A 19,502-nucleotide genomic window follows, 5' to 3' on the forward strand; every position below is an offset into this window, starting at 1 on the left:
CCTTATATTAGAAATTTTTGATATTCTTCTACTATCAATACTCATATTTTTAATAAAAATATTATATATATATATATATTATAAATTAAATACTAAATTAATCGTTATGCAAATGTGCATAAATATTGTTTTTACTTCTTTTATAAGTCTAAATTATACTTCTAACTTAATTTTTTTATTTTGAGTACTTATATATAAATGACACTCTTTCTATTTATTATCACTACTTTTTATAAAGTAGAAATCTATAAATCTAAAATTGATATAAAATAAAAATATTATATATATATATATATATATCTATAACAATATTGGATAAAAAATATTATATATAATATTTTTACCACAATTTTATTATGAACCAACAAGTTTCAATACTAAATACTAAAAAAAATATTATAATTTATAATACAGAGCACATTTGAGAGGAACACTTTAATCTTTTTTTATTTATCTTTTCTTCTTTTTGATAGTTTAAATTCACTAAACTAGTGAAGCAAATATAGACAATAGAAAAAAAAAAAGAAAAACACAGCACAAAATATATCAAACCCTCCAAAACAGAACCAAGAAAGCATGAACAAAAAAATTAAAAACAGACTCATACAAAGAAACAAATCAGATGATTGAGCAAAACATCACTCTTTCTCTGTGCAGTAATTTTTCTTAACAAAGATATCTTTTGATAATAGATATACGAATTAAAGAATAAGTACTACTCATTATGTATAAATAACTTAAGTTTAGATTCAAATTAAATGCTATATGTAATCGAAATATCAACATAGAGTAATATATATAATAATGCAAAATAAACTAAACGAACTTAATTTGAGATGATAAAAAGAAATTAAATGCGCTGAGGATTAGTGATCACGAATCATTATTATTGTTGTGGTGAGCATACTTACGCCTTCCATCTTGCACTAAGGAAAAAAATGGAATTTGATTTACTAGCTGCATATGCATACACGAGATTAGATTAAGCATAGCGGCTTAATTTGTCTGTAAGTAGTTGTAAGTAGTTATACTCAGTAAAAAAGGAAAATCACATGGATAATGTTAAATAAAAGATAGAAAATTAAATTTATGTTAAGTAATTCATCAAACATGTAATGTATAAAAAAAAACAAAATAATTCACCAATCAATACAATAAATTCAATCAATAAATTTAAATACCAATCACAAAAAAACATAATAATTCATAATTTAAAGTAATTCATGGTATATATAATGTGCAACGAGCTTGCAAAAGAGCGTATGAGTGAAAGTAATTGCTTCAAAATGAGCATTAATTTTAGAAAGAAAAATAAACAAATTAGAGTTAATTCACATTAAAAAAATAATGCTATGAATTTAATTATATAATATTAGCATATATCAACTAAGCACTAAATAACTAAATAATTTAACTAAGCTCTAAATAATTAAATAATTTAATGTACATAATATTTTTTTCTAAAGATAAGTTATTTTATTCCATTACAATGGAATATAAGTGATCCAAAAGAAAATAATAACAAGGTTAAAATGGAATTTTTCATGAGATGATATTTTCTAACAACTATAAAACAGATAGCTTATCCGTAGTCAAAGGACTAATCGAACTTTTTCTTTGAATGCATCCATGGCGAAACCAGCTATTTCTATGGGTGACAACCACTGCTTGTGGAAGACTAGCAAGTTTCGACCTATCCATAGCTCCAAAACAGGTGTGCCGCTCTATTCTTGTCTCTGTTTCTGTGTTCTTCTTAGATATTATTCCACCGTATCCAAATTTTCTCAAGAGCGTCTCTCACCGGAAGTTCAGCTATGTCTCACACTAGAAATTCAGCTGATTTTCACGCACCAACGATTGATTTAGGACATGAGACCAACAAGTGAGTAACTGATTCTTCAGATTGATTATATTTGGGATACATTGAATTCTTTGATTGAGTTTTTACCAGAATCGCGATTTTATTGTGAATGATTTTTTCATAGAAAATTTGTAAATAAATTAATGTTCTTAAATTTGTTTTATTTCTTAAAGATAGGTTATTTTATTCAATTAATACAATTGAATATAAATTATCCAAACGAAGACAACAACAAGATCAAAATGAAAATTTTTACAAGAGGATATTTTTTAACAATTACAAAACACGAGTTTATCTATCATCAAAGTACGGATACTAATCAAACTTTTTCTTTAAATGCATTCATGGCCAAACGAGCTAACTTCCATGGGTGACAGACAAACGAGCTATACTTCCATAGGTGGGGCTTCTTTTCGAAGACTAGGAAGTTCTGAATTTTCCTAGCTCCAAATCAGGTGTCCTGTTCTATTCTTCTTTTTTGTCTGTGTGGTTCTTCAAAGTTCTTAGCAGAGATTATCCCATGAGTAATTAATTATTCTGATTGATTATATTTGGGTACATCGGTTTAACATTGTAAATTTTCCATAGAAATTTTTTGTTCTTTAGCTGACGTCTCAGTTACCAAATTAAAGAGTACAAAGGCATTTATCTATACTGCTCTAGTAATTACTCTAATGGGAGATAGAAGAGCCGATAAGCCAACGAATATGCCGAAAAGATTGAGTACTGCGAGTTCTACTCTCTTGACCTGGTAAGTATGTCTTCTTTGTCTGAGATAGAGTATGGAATCTGAAGAATAGCTTGTGCCAAATTGTGATTAAAAGATTGAATTGTTTGGTGTTTTCACTATCTGTCTGCTATAATTAAGACTGAAATAGATAAGTTGTTGATTTGGGCTTTGAGACAATAATTTTTTTATGGGGTTAAATTGTTTGAGCCAAAGAGTCTTATATGTTTTGACTTGACTTAATTGTCTTCTTACCTTCTAGCAAACTCCTCCAATCTTGTGAGGAATTTATTTCAATATCAGTCTTTAGAAACGTAGAATACCTAGAATACTTACTTTGGTATACTTCAAAGTAAGAGGGGGCAACTTAGTTTACAAATTCTAGTCCTATTTTTTTTAAGAGTGTCAAATTAAATACTTTTAAATCAAAGTTCAATCACCTTGAACTTTTGATCTACTGATTATCTCTCAACTAACCCACTGCATTCTTCTTTCCATTCTCTTTTAACTCCACAAAAACTGTAGGACAACTCTATAAATTTCATCGATTAAAGTATTATAAAACTTAAAGCAACTAAGAGTATAAATAGAGACAACCAAAGTTTGAATTGTATTGTAGTTGAAGGTTATTTGACTAGTAACTGGGGAGAGAGATAAAGCACTTAGGGGTGATGTTAGAAGAGAAAATATAACTGGAGAGATTATACTCCAAAGATTGGAAGATGCAATTCGATTATTGTTAGAAAAAGATGGTGCCATAGCCAAATAAGTTACTATGATAGTTAATTACAAAAATATTGTTAAATGGATTGAAGGAAAAAATAACATTAGTGGAATTATGATTCTTGAGAAACAAAACAGAATTTATCCACATCTTTCAACGTATGAAAGTGGTATACAAGAAGGACAAATGGTTTCTGACCATGGGAGCAGATTGCTTTAAATAAAGCTAGTAGGTGGACAACTATGGAGTTCATGAATCAAATGATATATGCATTCACAATAAAGGATAAAGATGCTTAGTAATATAAGGTGTTTATGTAATATATGCATGTATATAGTTGGTGAGTCATGAAATTGTGATAGTTTGTAATATTAGGTGGATAGGTTTACTAAAGAAATGGAAAATATGTTGAATGTGCTGAGTTGGATTCAATGTCCATGAAATCTAAGTTTTTTTTATGACATTGTCAAAAGGGATTATTAGGACTAAATTCCCATAATGGTCCCCCAGATTCAGCCCGTGCACTGATTTAGCTCCTGAGATTTCAATTGCACTTTTTTATGTCCTCTAGATTGCGATCCGCACAACATAATGGTCCTTCAGTGAATTTCCGGCGTGACTCAGCAACGGCCTTGCTTATGTGGCACAGCCACTGCCACGTTGGACGTTAGAGTGTACAGATGACGTGGATTATGTTGTAAAATTTCTCAATGTAGTTCCTGTCTTCATTTTTAAACCCTAAAACTTCATTGGCCTCCCCTCAATCTGGTTCTCTCCATCAATGTCTCCTTCTGCATCTGTTGTGTACACCAATATCTGTCCCCCATGAGAGGAACTGGAAGCCATGTCACAGGAAGTTCCAACCGGTCATCGTCGACGAAGAATTGGAGAAGAAGCACAACGTAAATTAGGCAGGGGTGGGTTCTGGGCTGGTGCGGCTGTGGTTGTCGCCCGGTGCTAAGGTGGTCAGGGATGGAGACGCATCCTAACAAGCCCTTCTTTGGTTGCCCCAACTATAATGTGAGTAAAGGTAATTGATTTGTAGTTGATTGAATTTTTTTTTGTTAATTTTTTTGGTTGTTTGCAGATAAGTGGAAAAATATGGTGTGGGTTATTCGTCTGGACAAATTGTGTGCAAGAGGAGCTGCCTGAAAGAGCTATTTCAGGAGATGATGATGGTGATAGGAAGATGAACTTTGCATGGCGAATGGGGAAGATGGAGGCAGACATTAGGAATCTGAAATTCATTACTCATGTTCTTGGATTTGGGTTCTTAGTAGTTGTTTTTGTAGGAATGGTGCTATTAAAGGGTTGAGAACATGTCAATGTAATGTAGTTCCCAAAGTAATGAATGAAAGTGTTATGTGGTAACATCACAAGGTTTCTTAGCTTGCTATAATAAAATATCATGTTGGATGAATAAAAAGTACATGTAAATAAGTAACAGAAAGATTGATTCAAACCATGGATAGTATTAATTGATCTATACCAAAATATGGCAAACCATTCATAGTTTTAACACATTACAGTAATAAGTAATTGAGCAAGTAGTATGACATACTTGATTAGTAATCAACAAAATGAACCATTGTTTATAGTGAGCACAGTCACTGTTTCTTTTAACAAAAAACAAACACTTGACACAAGTGTAATGCCCTAATATTAAGTTTCACTTCTTCCGGGGGTGCTTAAATTCAGGGGTCGGCACAAACTTCAGAAAATTTGTGAATCGTGAGGCAGTGGCAGAACTCGCACCCTTCATTGGATCCAGTGCTGTAGAAGGGGTTGTTGGTGGTGACCTTCTTCTAGCAGGTAGTTTGGCAGGTCTTGTGGCTGGTTCCCCTTTTACTTCAGTGAACTACACAAATGTCAAACCACAAATGAAAACTAAAGTTCGTCACCCACTAAACCTTTTTCAGAGCTATTAGTCCATGAATTAAAAAGGTTTATTATAGAATTACTATTGTACCTTTTGAGAATCTTTTGGTTCAAAACAAATTGGCTGTGATAGATCAATCTCTAAAGCTTGACCAATAGGAGCAGAATTGATTGTAATATTAGCAGTAACCGTAGCTGTACTAGTAGAAGTTGCAGTTGCATGGATAGTGGCAGTTGCAGCGGCCTGGGTAGTTGCAGTTGCTTGGGCAGTAACATTTTTAGGGTCTTTAGTAGCCTCCGCAGCCTTTGCAGCTGCCGCAACATCAACTGTAGCTTGAGCAGTGTCAGCTGCTCTTTTCTTTTCACATCCTCTCTTGGTGTGACCATTTTGCAAGCAGTACTTGCAGGTGAAAGGCCGAAGCTGTCTTTTCATGGCTGTACCTAGCTTAGATTTCTTACTAGAACTTGTGCCTTCATCAGAGTCCTTCCTCCTCTTTGTTTGAAGGTTACCTGGCTTCCTCTTGATTGGTGGTGCCAATGGCTTGTTATACTGACTTTATTCCCAGAAGGCTTGGCCAAGTATATAATTGATGTGGTACTTGTATGTTTCCTTGTAAGACTCCATGGTTATCAACTTGTGGTAGAAATCCTCCGGGTGCTTGTTCACTCTGGCCAGTGCAGCACAAGCATGAACGCATGAAATCCCTACAAGTCTAATTTACATCCATCTTAGGTTAAAACAAAATCATTTATAAACAAGTGTAAAAGTCCATGAGCAAAGGTAAGTGGATGGGGAAAAACAACCTGTTAACATCCAGAACTGGCAGGTACATAATCTTTTCCCCAAATCCACCACATTGTTTGTAGGACGCCCATGGACTTCAAACTTCTCATACCCAGTATCTCCAGACCATATAGCATGCCAATGTCTGGACTCCTTCCTCACCTTTTCTAGCCTACTTTTGATTACGGGTGGTAACAGCCCCAGGTGATTATCCAACTTCACCTTGTTCTTAGCCATAGTCCTCATGACAAACATCCTCACCTCTTCTAAAAGAGTAAGTATAGGATTTCCCCTTGCTTCCTTTATCTTTGAATTGAAAACCTCACAAGCGTTATTACAAATCGAGTCCAATTTCGGGTTGTGTCTGAATTGTGACCTCGTCCATGCCTCCCTGGGCCACTTGTCAAGATACTTCCATGCATCCTCGTTCAGCCTCTTTATCCTATCCATGTAATCATGAATGGCAAGAATTAAGAATAGTGAAAATGTCCATGTAAACTAACTCCAAAATAAAAATATTGCCTTTACATACCTTAAACTCTTGAAATGTAGTTGCTCTAGCACACTCCCATAATAGTCCCCTCAACTCTAGGTCCTTCCACTGCTTGTTGAAATTTCGCCACGAATGTCAGACACAGAAACGGTGGCCAACATCAGGCATCACCACTTTCATGGCAGGCAGTAATCCCTGAAGATAGCAAACAATATGTTACCATAATAGTCCCTACGAGTGTTAATGGTTCACCATAACAGTTCCTAACTTTGATCATTGATCACCATAATAGTCCCTATTTTTGAAACTCGTTCACCATAATAGTCCCTATCATTCAAAATAGTTCATCATTATACTCCTTGAAGTGCACCATTCAGTACCTATCTAAGTTGTAACAAATAGCAAACCACATAAGTATAGTAACTAATTAAACAATAATAACAGAGGTATCATCAATCGCAGAAGTTTACTGCACTTTATGTACTAAACCAAGTTAACACAGTTTTATACATTACAATTTACGTGAGATTAAGGTTATATTAGGAGATTACCTTTCGCATGTCAGAGATGAAGTTTCACCCATGAGTCTTGTAGTCTCCAAGGTCTTCATGTAGCAACTCTAGAAACCACTTCCAATTCTCAAAGTTTTCCACTTCTACAACTGCCCAAGCAATAACGTATATATGATGATTAGCATCTTGTCCAACAGCCAATAGAATCCCCCCCCCCCAAAATAGTTTTTAGAAAAGCCCCATCAAGTCCAATTAACGGACGACAACCAGCCCTAAAACCTGACTTGCACTCACTCAAGCAAACATACATGCTCTCAAATATGACCTCACCACTAGGCTGTGCCTTTGTGCAAATCTGAACAGTGGATCCCGAGTTGGTTTTCAATAGTGTTTCACCATAGTCCCTAAGCAAGACATATTACTCCTTCACATCCCCATAAACTATATTCCTAGCATCACACAGTGCCCGTGATATAGAGTTCCTATTAAGCGACAAGTCGTATTTCATCTTGAAATATGTTGTAGCCTCATAGTTCCTGAAATTGGGATATTTCCTTAGTTTTTGACCAACTTACCTGCAACCCAATTTCTATTTGTTGCCTTGTTTCTATCCTCTCTTGGACAGGTGTGATCATTGAAGAATGTCTTCATTTGCCAGCAATTGTCTTCGTGGTCCCTTAATGCGTACACAACCCACTTGCAATCCGTCACCTTACATACTGCCCTTACCCTTTTTCCGTCGTTCTTCCTGAACCTCATCCGTCTCCCTTCTTTTATAGTGAACTCCCTCACTGCCACCTTGAACTCCTACTTAGTATTGAACTTCATCCCGACTTCTAAATGCAATTCTCCGAACCTAGCACCCTGTCTAAACACCGGAAATACCTTCTCCAAACTTTCTTCTCCAACCAGCTCATCCTCTGAATTAGGTGGTATTTTCATCTCCAAAGAGTGCCACAAATTGGCACCATCCAATTTTGACGCCGGATCAAAAGCATCATGGTTATACGCCTTTATCCCTCCCTCCACAAATCCAATGTCCACATCTTCATCAGAAATGTCTTGCACAAATCATCATCAACACAGACCTTGGCCTTCCCTTTTTCCTTTCCACTCTCTGCCTAGACCTTCTTCCTTGCATTGGGTTTGTTGAATTTCTTCTTGTGTGAAGGAACAGTATATCCAATGCCCGATTCGTCCGAGCTATCATCCGGCTCTTATGGCTTATACGCCTCGTCCGCAGCACTCTCGTAGCTGTCATGAGAGTCTGAGTCAGAGGATAAAACAACAAGGTCACCAGCATCTTCCTTTGCTTTTGAAAAACCTTTCCCTAAAGACCTCAGACAGTATCTCCTAGTCCTAGTTACATTGTTATGGCTGGGCATGGGTTTGGGTTTGGGAACTATCTTAGGCTTAGGCTTGACAGGGGGTCTTTCACCATCCTGGAATTTGACTTGGCTTGCTCTCCAAGATCCCTCACCTGGTCATCAACATGCACAACAACATCCTGTCTTTGTACTATTTTAGGTTCTGAAATACCATATTCAATGTAGACATCCACTACTCCATTGTTCTTTCCACCATGACAACACATCTCTCTCAACTCGTTATCAGAGTCTAAATGCCTCAAACCTACTTCCAGGCTCATCCCTGGGACCTACCACCAAACCTCCTTCATTGTCTCATAGCCTAGCTCTTTGAAGTAATTTCTCAGGTAGAATACATTCAACCTGTCCATATCCAGATCACCCAAACAGTGCTTATTCTCAAGTGTGTATATACATCTCCCATCCTTACCCCTTCAAGGCTACTTCTTTAACTAGAACTTCCTTTCCATTATTGAAGAGTAGTGATATTTTTCAATGTTAAAGCTTTCTAATCACTTTGTCCTTGATATATCCAAATGGAGTTAAACCCCAAAATGATCATTGAGATGGGCATTGTGCACTAAAATCATCCATGAGATTGATAAAAATGCACCAACGTTAGTGACACGTGTCACTCTATGATTTGGCCACGTGTAATGGTATGATGATGTGTTGATCAGTGACACGTGGCATGCTGATGTGGATGGTTGTGTCATGTGTCACAATGTCATTTGGCCATGTGTTGCAACCATATTCATCCACGTGTCATCTATTATATTGTAGATGCACCAAATTAGTCCATTACTTTGCATTAAGTGACTCATTTTAGTCCATAAAATTAAATGTTGTGCACTAGACTAGTTCCTTCACTAATTTTTTCTCCTTTTTTTCCTATAAATTTAAAATTCTCAATATTTTTGAATCAATTAATTTGAATTCTATTTTTTCACATGTTATTTAAATACAAGTATTTTTACAAAATATTTTTTCTCAGGTACCCCTAACCGCCGTCTTAGAGTTGACGCAAAGACATTTCAAGTACTCCTACTATCATCTCCGACCTCTTTCGTCTAGATTGAAGAGGTCGAAAATGGTAATGAGGATGCTTGAAGTGTTTTCAGTCTAGCCTATTTACACATAATGAAAACGTATATTTCATAAGAGCTAAAAAATGTTTATTTAATTCTTAATTTCTTGTTAAAAACACATATTTTTTTTTATGAAAAAATGTGTTACTAAATCATATAATTCTTTTTTTTATAATAACATACTTATATATTACAAAATTTACCAATGTTAAATTATTATAGAAAAAATTATATAATTAAAACTAAAATCTTAAAATTTTTTATAAAAGCACTTATATTTAAACGATATGTGAAAAAATAGAATTGAAATTAGTGTATCCAAGATATTAAAAATTTTAAAGTTTAAAAAAAATGAGAAAAACTGGTGAAAGGACTAGCTTGGCGCACCACATTCAATTTCAGAGACTAAAAATGAGTCACTTAATGCAAAGTGAGGGACTAATTTAGTGCATCTACAATGATGATATAATGGATGACATGTGAACGAATACGGTTGTGACACGTGGTACAAATAAATACGTGGCCAAATAGCATTGTGACACGTGGTACAACCACCCACATCAGCATGTCACGTGTCACTGGTAAACATATCATCATACCATTACACGTGGCCAAATCATGGAGTGACATATGTCACTAACAGACCACATCATTAAACTATGTCATTACGTCGTTAATAAAAAATAGGTCAGAGACTAACGTGATGCATTTTTTTCAATCTCAGTGATATAAATGGTGTAATTAGAATCTCAGGGACAATTTTAATGTACGACCCCAATCTCAGAGACCATTTTAAAGTTTAACTCTATCCTAACTCATTTGGGCCTCTGAACCATTGACAAAAATCTAAAATGTTTGTCTTGACTTCTAATGTTATTGATCTGTAAAATTTCAGCCAGCCTTTCTATAACTTTTATAGGAGTGTTATTGTTGAAAAATATATAAAATTTGTCTAGATTTATCATTTAACTACTAATTTCACAGTAATTTTGTAGTATGTTCAACATGTTGAAGCATTTTGTCTCCTTACTTTATAAAATAAAATTGAGTCCTTTGTAAAAAATAAATGACTTACCTTCAAACGTCTATGGTTCAATTTCATTGAGTAATCTCTTGTATTTTTTTAGTGTAAAAAAATTATAGATGACTAATCATATATTATTATATTAATAAAAATAATTAATTTTAATAATCATTAGTTAAAAAGGCATATAAATGTATGAATTTAATTAATTAGATAATTATACAAAAAAGTTTATATTAAAATTAACTCACATATATGTAAAAAGATAACAAAATAAAATATAAAATTATTAAGTTTTTGCAAAGATTAAAATTGACAATAATAATAATAATAATAATAATAATAATAATTAATTAATAAATATTTTATTTGATCACCCACTAATTTAAAAACTTAGCTATACAAGGATATACATAAAATATATAATAATTAAAGAAAATATCTTGCAAAAATCGAATAAAATAAGAGAAAGAAGACAAGAATGTAAATCTTCTCCTTACTGGGTATCCTGGGTATCCGTTTTCCAAGATTACAACCTTACCACAAAAACAAGACTTACGTAGCTCAAAGATTATTTTTTTGTTTTTTGAAATCGATTATAAAATAAAAGAAAATAAATGAAAAATGAGTTCTTGATTATTCTTTTTTTAAGATACCGCCTATGTTCTAGAGATTCATAAGTTTCTATTAAGGTATATAAGTTGTCTTAAGTTTTCAATAGTTAAAAACTTATGAATGATTTATTTTATAATTCGAATTTATATGTTTTCATAAAAAAAGTTTAAAAACCTATTATTTGTTTTTATATTTAATTATATAATATCATATTAATATTATACATAATTATATTAAAAAGAATGATTTAATTAAATAATAATATAAATATGATGCTAAAGTAACATATTAAAATTAAACTCATGATATTTCTATGTTTAATTAGACATGCTATGGCAATTACTAAAAAAATAACAACGAAAATGATTTTTAAGACTGTTTTGGACTGAATCTTTAAATATAGATTCAAGAAATAAAAGCAAAAAGTGCTTAGAATTATGATGCATGGACACTGACACGAATACAGAATATGCGAATTTAAATTTTTTATAAGACATGGGGACATAGTCTATATATAAAACATAAAGTATTTTTTAGATAAATTAAAATAATATTTAGTATTTTGTTGATATTAAAATATAAATAAATTTTTTAATTATTTTTAATAAATATTTTTTAATTATATAAATTTAAAATTTATTGTTTTAATCATTAATAATATATACTATTTCTAAACTCATTTTAAGAATACATATTAAGAATAAGTTTAGATTTGCTGACACATAATAGTATTTAAGTGTGTTCAAGCGTATTTAAAGAAAAACTTTTTAATTTTTTATTGAGACACGATTGGATACATAAAATACGCATGTCGAACAAGTGTCCATGTGTGTCGTGTCCAACACAGAGACACGACAAATTAAGAAAATGTATGTGCTTCATAGGCTTAGAATGAGAAACAGGGAGATAAATACATAAAAAAGTCTCAAAAATAGAAAAAAAATTGTCACTCCAAAATAGGATAAAAAATTCAATCAAAAGAAAGAAATTTGTGTTAACTTTTTTTTTTGTGTTATCCTCATAAAAATGACCAATTTTTTAATTTCAACTCTTTTCCTTTTTGTTTAAGAAAAGAAAAGTTTATTTAATTTTTTAATCAAATTGATAATTTAGATGTTATATTTTTAAATTTGTGAATTTTGATTTTAATCTGGTGATCTCTTTCTATCACTAAAAATTTAAAAATTTGTCATTTTTATGAGAACAAAATAAAAAAAAAGTTAACAAAAATTTCTTTCTCTTGATTAAAATTTGTGTCCTAACTTTTGGAGTGACAAAAAAAAGATTTATTTTTTTAGACTTTTTTTATACGTATTTATCTTTACTTCTCATTCTAAATATTTGTTGTCTTTATTTTTTTTGACACAGTTTAGCAAGAATCTTAAGAATCATTTTAATTTTTTTTCCCTGTTAATTGCTATAGCATGTCTAAGTAACCATACAAATATCATGATCTTAATTTTATTATGTTATTTTAGTATCATATTTTTATTATTATTTAATTTAATCACTCTTTAAATAAATTATGTATATTGATATTATATAATTAAATATAAAAACAAATAATAGGTTTTTAACTATTTTTTATAAAAACATATAAATTCGAATTAAAATGAATCATTCATAAGTTTTTAACTATTGAAAACTTAAGACAACTTATATACTTTAATAAAAAAACTTATGAATCTCACATTTTTAATAATTAGAGATTTATAAATAATTAAGTTTTGTTAGAACATATGTATCTTCCAAAAAATAAAAACTAAAAAACTCATTTCTCCTTTATTTTCTTTCTCCCATTTTATAATAGATTATGAACTTTATGTTAAACTAACTTTATGTTTATAACATGAACTTTGTGTTTATAATATGAATTCATGTTAATACGATGAACTTTATGTTTATAACATGAACTTTTATGTTAACATAGAGTTCATGTTACAAAACATAAACTTTTATATAAAGGCCAAATAATTCAGGGCAATTCTATTTAATTTGACTCTTAAATTATAATTGGTTATTTTAATTAAAATGAATTTATTTTTAGTTTTAATATTATACACTTATATTATCTTAAAATATGGGATAAAAATAAATTTTTTATCTTTAATATTAATTAGTTATTTTTTTAATTAATAAATAATTAGTCAATTTTTTTAATCCAATTTTATCATATTAACCATAATTTTAACTTTGACGCCGCCTCCCAATGCCAGTCTCATTATCATTATTATTGGCTTAACACTTGATCATAAACCTCTACAATTTGTAGCATATTATAACTAAACTGCTACAAATTATACCTGTTTATGCTATATATGTGTTCGGATATATCCCGCAACGGGGTATGGACATGAAATTTTGGAAATTGCTATAAAATAATTGCACTCTATGGAACGAAAATTCAATAGTTGGAACTTGTATATTAGATCATCAAATAATTTAATAATATAAATTACCCTAAAAAAAAGAAGAAAAAGGGAACTACAACTTCCAAGAGTTCTAGCTGAAGCTAGAGACTGAAGTTTGAGGCTGTCAAGAGTTCAAGATGACAAAGACTTTCTATATTTAGTAACTCTTACTTCCTAGGCTTACACCAGTTTTTTTTGTCTCTCTTTTGGTTTCTCTTCCTTTATATAGAAGCAATCTTTATTACACAGTTTTCTCAATCCTCAGTCTCATTCCCTCTATGTCTTCTTACAACATACAAAAATAGATAGACAGAGAGATAGATTGTTGTTTATTCAATCTTTTTTACACAGTTTTTTCAATCCTCAGTCTCATTCTCTTTATGTCTCCTTACAACATACTAAAATAGATAGACAGAGAGGTAGATTGTTGTTTATTCACAATTTTTTAGTGTGTTTTGAGAATTTTTAAAGTAGTTTTTTTCGTATGTTTTAGGTTTTTCTTTTGGCCTTCTTTCTTAGGTTGGTGAATTCTGGATTTTGATCGTAAAGTTTGAAACTTTTCTGAGTTTAAATGTGGGACTTTACTTGATACCTCACATCAAGTGTAATTCAGTAACTGCCTGCATTTGGTTCTTTATGTTCTGTACTAGTTTTGGTACATTTGTCATGGTTATTTGGAACTTGCGGCCAAATATTCAGGTTTTTCTCATTTTTACCATTTTTATCATTTTCAAAATAGAAGTTTGAAAGGTTAGAAACTAAATTAAAATTTAACCCAACCAAAATAGCAGTTTACCATTTTTTCTATCTGTCTAGAGAATATTTGTAGTTTAAGTTTTGATTTAATTTCCTACTCTTTACTGATGACTTGGCAGAAGTGTTAACTTTTCAGGCTTGTCGGACGCTGGTAATCTGGGAAGGAATTTCAAGTGGAAACTTGCCAACAAAAGAACTCTAACACAGGCTGAATTTTGATTTAATCATGGAAGATCAGTTTTTCTCTGAGGGAGAGGGAATTGGGTATTGGACACCTCCTGGCGCTCAATTCGATGGACCAAGCATGATAGACAACGGAATAAAAAATCTTGTATCAGAGGAGATGCTTGACAACCTCCCTGATCTCATGAACTTCGATAACCTTGCTGGTTGGGGTAATATTCCATCTGTGACTGATCGTAATTTAGATAATGGAATTTCATCACTTGCCTCTATGCAGTATTCTCCACCTGATGCATTCAATTTAGTGGAACAGGACAATGATCCATACTTTATGACAAAAGATTGTGGAAATTATAATGCTACTGAAACCTCCTTGGGTTTCGATGAGAAGGCTGTGTTACAGCAATTGGAGACCCAACTTGGGTTGTCAGAAGATGCAAATGATATGAATAACATAAATGGATCACTTCAAGAATTGAGTGCTGCTGACATGGGAAATTGCTTGGTGCCTAGACCATTTGCTTGGTCGCTTGATGAGAGAATGCTGAGGGCTATGGACTTGTTTAAGGAATCAGTTGGTGATGGAATATTGACACAAGTTTGGGCACCAATGAAGCATGGTAATGACTTCATCTTAAGCACAAGTGAGCAACCCTATTTGCTAGATCACATGCTAGCTGGATACCGAGACGTGTCGAGGCAATTTACCTTTTCTGCTGAAGATAAACCAGGGTCTTTTCCAGGGCTTCCCGGACGTGTGTTTATCTCCCAAATTCCTGAATGGACCTCCAATGTTGGGTACTACAATAAAAGTGAGTACCTGAGGGTGGAGCATGCAATTAATCACGAGGTTCGTGGATCAATTGCGGTTCCCATAATTGATACGCTTGCTGAACCACCTTGTTGTGCTGTACTAGAACTTGTCACTACAAAGGAAAAGACTGATTTTGACAAAGAACTAGAAATTGTTAGCAGTGCACTCCAGGTTGGTTTCTCTTTTACTCCCATTTGCTTGTTTCGCTTAATATTATATAATGTTTGGGAAACATGTTAAATGTGTTTTTTGTTTGATGTTTTTTCATATTCTTTTCACATTGTCATTATAGACTTGGATGTTTTACTACAAGGTTGTCATGTAGAAATTTCTGCCCTGGCTAAAAAAGTATCTTATGCATTCAATATGATGTTGTAACCATAGTTGAGGAGCAGTTAGGCAAGTAAAAAAAATTCTCTGCATATGAAATTAGTTCTACTTTGCCATAAGTGAAACTATAGAAATCATATGCAGTAATCTTTTGAATGCTATACTCATACATGCACATCTATTTATAGTGGGAAATCTTTTGATTTGTTTTTGCAGCTTGTTAATTTAAGGACTACTACGCCTCCACGACTTATGTCCCAGGTACTGTAAATAGAAGGGGCGAAAACAAAGTTGAACTTTCTGAATGATGTGTTTTCATCTGGATTTAAAAACTTCTTGATTATTTTCTCTGCAGTGTCTATCAAATAACAAAAGAGCAGCTTTAACAGAGATAATTGATGTGTTACGAGCTGTGTGTAATGCGCATCGTTTGCCACTGGCATTGACATGGATCCCCTGTTATTACAGTGAGGGAGTAGGAGATGAAGCTTCAAGGATACGGATTAAAGATGGGCGTAAAATTCCTGGTGAAAAAACTGTACTATGCATTGAAGAATCAGCTTGCTATATAAATGATATTGTGGTAGGAGGATTTGTTCATGCATGTGTTGAACATTATCTCGAGGAAGGGCAAGGTGTAGCTGGGAAAGCTCTTCAATCAAATCGTTCATCCTTCTATTCCGATGTGAAGGCCTATAATATTAGTGAATATCCCCTTGTTCACCATGCGCGAAAATATAAGTTGAATGCTGCCGTTGCAGTCAGGCTAAGGAGTATTCATACCAATGATGATGATTACATAATAGAATTCTTTCTACCTGTCAATATGAATGGAAGTGAAGAACAGCAACTTTTATTAGACAATCTATCAGATACTGTGCAGAGAATGTGTCAGAGTTTGAGGATAGTTTCGGATGCTGAATTACACGGGGTAGAAGGTTCGCAAGTGCAGTTTTCAAAGGAAGAAGGCTCTCATATGGCGCCGGATGGAGACCATGATTTGGTCCAGCCTATGTCCATGACGAACAATGAAACTGAAGCTGCTCATAACCAGGTATATCTTAACAGTTGCTTCATTTGAGAAATCATTTATTATAATTTATGATTCAACTTTGTAGGCAATGGATGGATCAAGAAAGCAGACTGAGAAAAAGAAAAGTTCAGTGGAGAAGAATTTTAGCTTGAGTGTTCTCCAGCAATATTTCTCCGGTAGTCTTAAAGATGCGGCTAAAAGCCTTGGTGGTAAGACTACTACAGCTTTGTCCCTGCAGATTTCTTTTAACTTATTCAATCATCATATATTTTGGGTTAGATGATAGATTCTGGTTCTAAAAATATATAGATGATAAATATTTGTGAAAAAACACCAAGATGATTATTATTGACAAGTGATTCTCCTTGAACAGTTTGCCCAACAACCCTGAAAAGGATATGCAGGCAACACGGAATTTCAAGATGGCCATCGCGCAAGATCAATAAAGTTAATCGTTCGTTAAAGAAAATACAAACCGTGCTTGACTCAGTCAAGGGTGTGGAAGGAGGACTGGAGTTTGATCCTTACAAGGGGGGATTTATGCCAGGAGGATCAAGCAACCAAGAAATTAATGCACATAAAAGTTCTCTCTTCGGGAAGAAATGTTCTGGTAGCAAAGGTGAGAATTTAGCTTCTGCATTCAGACATGCTTATATCTAATTCCAAGGGTGAGTTGAAGAAAAACAAAGCTTTTTTCTGTTGGTGTAGATTCAAAACCAATAGCCATGGATGATGGTGGATTACGGCAGGAACCCTTTCCGGTTTCTATTTTGGAAAGTTCTTGGTGTGATATAGCATATCACAGTCCAAACACCCTGGTTGCCGATGAGATGGCTGACAAGCTCGGCGAGCATCACAATCCCACTACTTCAAGCATGTCAGACTCGTCGAATGGCTCTGGCTCAATTTTGCGTGGCTCTCGGAAATTTGAGAAGCGGAAACATTTGAAAGCCAAATCACCTTGTGTTGATAGTGGATCAAAAATTAATGTCAAAGCTGTCTACAAAGAAGATATGATCCGTTTCAAGTTTGACCCTGCAGCTGGTTGTCTCCAGCTCTATGAAGAAGTTGCAACAAGATTCAAATTACAAATCGGATCTTTCCAGCTGAAGTATCTCGACGATGACGAGGAATGGGTGATGATCGTAACTGACTCAGATTTGCAAGAATGCATAGAAATATTGGATGATCTTGGCACCCGTGCTGTGAAATTTCTTGTTAGGGAGACATGCCTAGTGGTTTGAGTAGCCGTGGCAGTAACAGTTGAGGAATACAATGAACCATAAGAAATCTTTGATCCAAATAACTCCAATGACACATCCAAAGTCTTTATCTGATTTGTGTGGCTAAAAAGCAATATTAGTGAAATATTGTTGACGGACGAATTTTATGTGGCAACTGAATTCTTCTATCAACATATTTTATTAGCATTGCTTTTTATGTACACAGTCGGATGAAGACATTTCTATAAAGTTTCCTGGATGTGGCATTGAAATTATTTGGATCAAAGATTTTTTGTAATTTAATCTTTATAGAAAAAAGAACCTTAAAGCATGATTATACTTCTTTAAAGTGTCTATTTTTAAAAGGTAGGATAATAGTCACAAGTAAGCACTAAAATGTTAAATATATAGTTCTATATATGACGGATGCAGCTTATAGATCTATGTATAGAACTATGTATTTAACATTCTAATGCTTACCTGTAACTATTATCCTACCTTTTGAAAATAGACACTTTGAAGAAACATGATCATGTTTCAAGGTTCTTTCCTCTGTGAAGATTAAATAGCTTATAGAGTTTTATAGTTAAATAGTTATAGTCAACAATGAGATAAATAGTTTTAGGTTGTTTTTATTCCAGTTTTTTATAAAATCATCAATAATTTGGGATAGATATTGTAAATAAATTTTTATATAATTTTGTTGTTTTTATTCTCATAGGATAATCTAATTAATAATAGAAATTAATACCGTTTTCAGTGTATTGCCTGTGAAATTGTGCGTTGGCTAAAGTAAAAAAAAACGCTTATTATTTATTTTTTTTAATAACATAATAATATTATATTAATAAAATATTATTAAATTTTAAGTGATCCCAATACATCTTGACTGCATATACCATATACTATACATATATATTTTCGATTTGAATTGGTTTTAATTGATCCCTTATTATTTCTCCTAAGATACCTATTACTAAGAGATATGGATGATAGAATTTGAAATTCAAAAATTTATTATTTTTGGATCAACAATTTAATATTCTATTCAAAATACTTTTTCTTATAAAATAAATAGATTCTAAAATAAATATTTATATGAGTTATAAATAAAAAATTTTATTTAATAGAATTATTTTTATTTAAAGATTCTATTAAAATTAAATAAAAATGATTTTAAAATTCTATTTCTTTGATTTTATTAAAAAATATAACTATTTAAAACTATTTTAGTTAATATTATATACAAATTCTATATTCTATTAGAGAATAGAATCCAACTAATTCAAAGTATTTCAACGTTTGTATTTTTTTATACAAAAATACTTTTTAAATTTCTCGTAGAAATTGATTGCACTGATAAATCTTTCCTATTCCAAAGAGTTTTTGGGATTTTTTTAATCTTGAGGTGCATTTATTTGGAACTGCCACGCATCTAATATAACAATAGTGATTGTGCTGATGAATAAGCTTTTAATGCTGTCCAAAAACCTTTCCTTTTGCAAAGAATTTTTTGGATTTTTTTATTTCGAGATGCGTTTTCTTTAGAACTGCCATGTATCTAATAGAGAAATAGTGATTGTGCGGTCCAAAAACCTTTCCTTTTACAAAGAGCTTTTTGGATTTTTTTTTATTTCGAGATTTTTCTTTGGAACTGCCATGCATCTAATATAGTGATA

The 19,502-nt window shown here is 32.4% G+C and overlaps 1 protein-coding gene across 8 annotated transcripts; it reads left to right on the forward strand.

Moving 5' to 3' along the window:
- The first annotated feature begins 1,524 nt into the window (after nt 1-1,524).
- On the forward strand, nt 1,525-18,587 carry LOC112788890 (protein NLP9). 8 transcript variants are annotated; one of them, XM_072232243.1, is made up of 9 exons: nt 1,525-2,316; nt 2,450-2,612; nt 14,377-14,635; nt 14,737-15,408; nt 15,784-15,828; nt 15,923-16,621; nt 16,686-16,809; nt 16,974-17,219; nt 17,309-18,587. In XM_072232243.1, the coding sequence occupies exons 4-9, from the start codon at nt 14,755-14,757 to the stop codon at nt 17,842-17,844; spliced, it is 2,304 nt and encodes a 767-aa protein (XP_072088344.1). In that variant the 5' UTR covers nt 1,525-2,316; nt 2,450-2,612; nt 14,377-14,635; nt 14,737-14,754; the 3' UTR covers nt 17,845-18,587. The 8 variants fall into 8 exon arrangements, with proteins under 8 accessions (XP_072088344.1, XP_025686349.1, XP_072088343.1 ...); XM_072232240.1 differs by having other exon boundaries at nt 1,603-2,316; nt 14,729-15,408; XM_025830564.3 differs by having other exon boundaries at nt 1,598-2,612; nt 14,360-14,635; nt 14,729-15,408.
- Nucleotides 18,588-19,502: the final 915 nt, after the last annotated feature.

The sequence above is a fragment of the Arachis hypogaea genome, chromosome 3 (assembly GCF_003086295.3).
Source record: "Arachis hypogaea cultivar Tifrunner chromosome 3, arahy.Tifrunner.gnm2.J5K5, whole genome shotgun sequence".
Taxonomy (NCBI): Eukaryota; Viridiplantae; Streptophyta; class Magnoliopsida; order Fabales; family Fabaceae; genus Arachis; species Arachis hypogaea.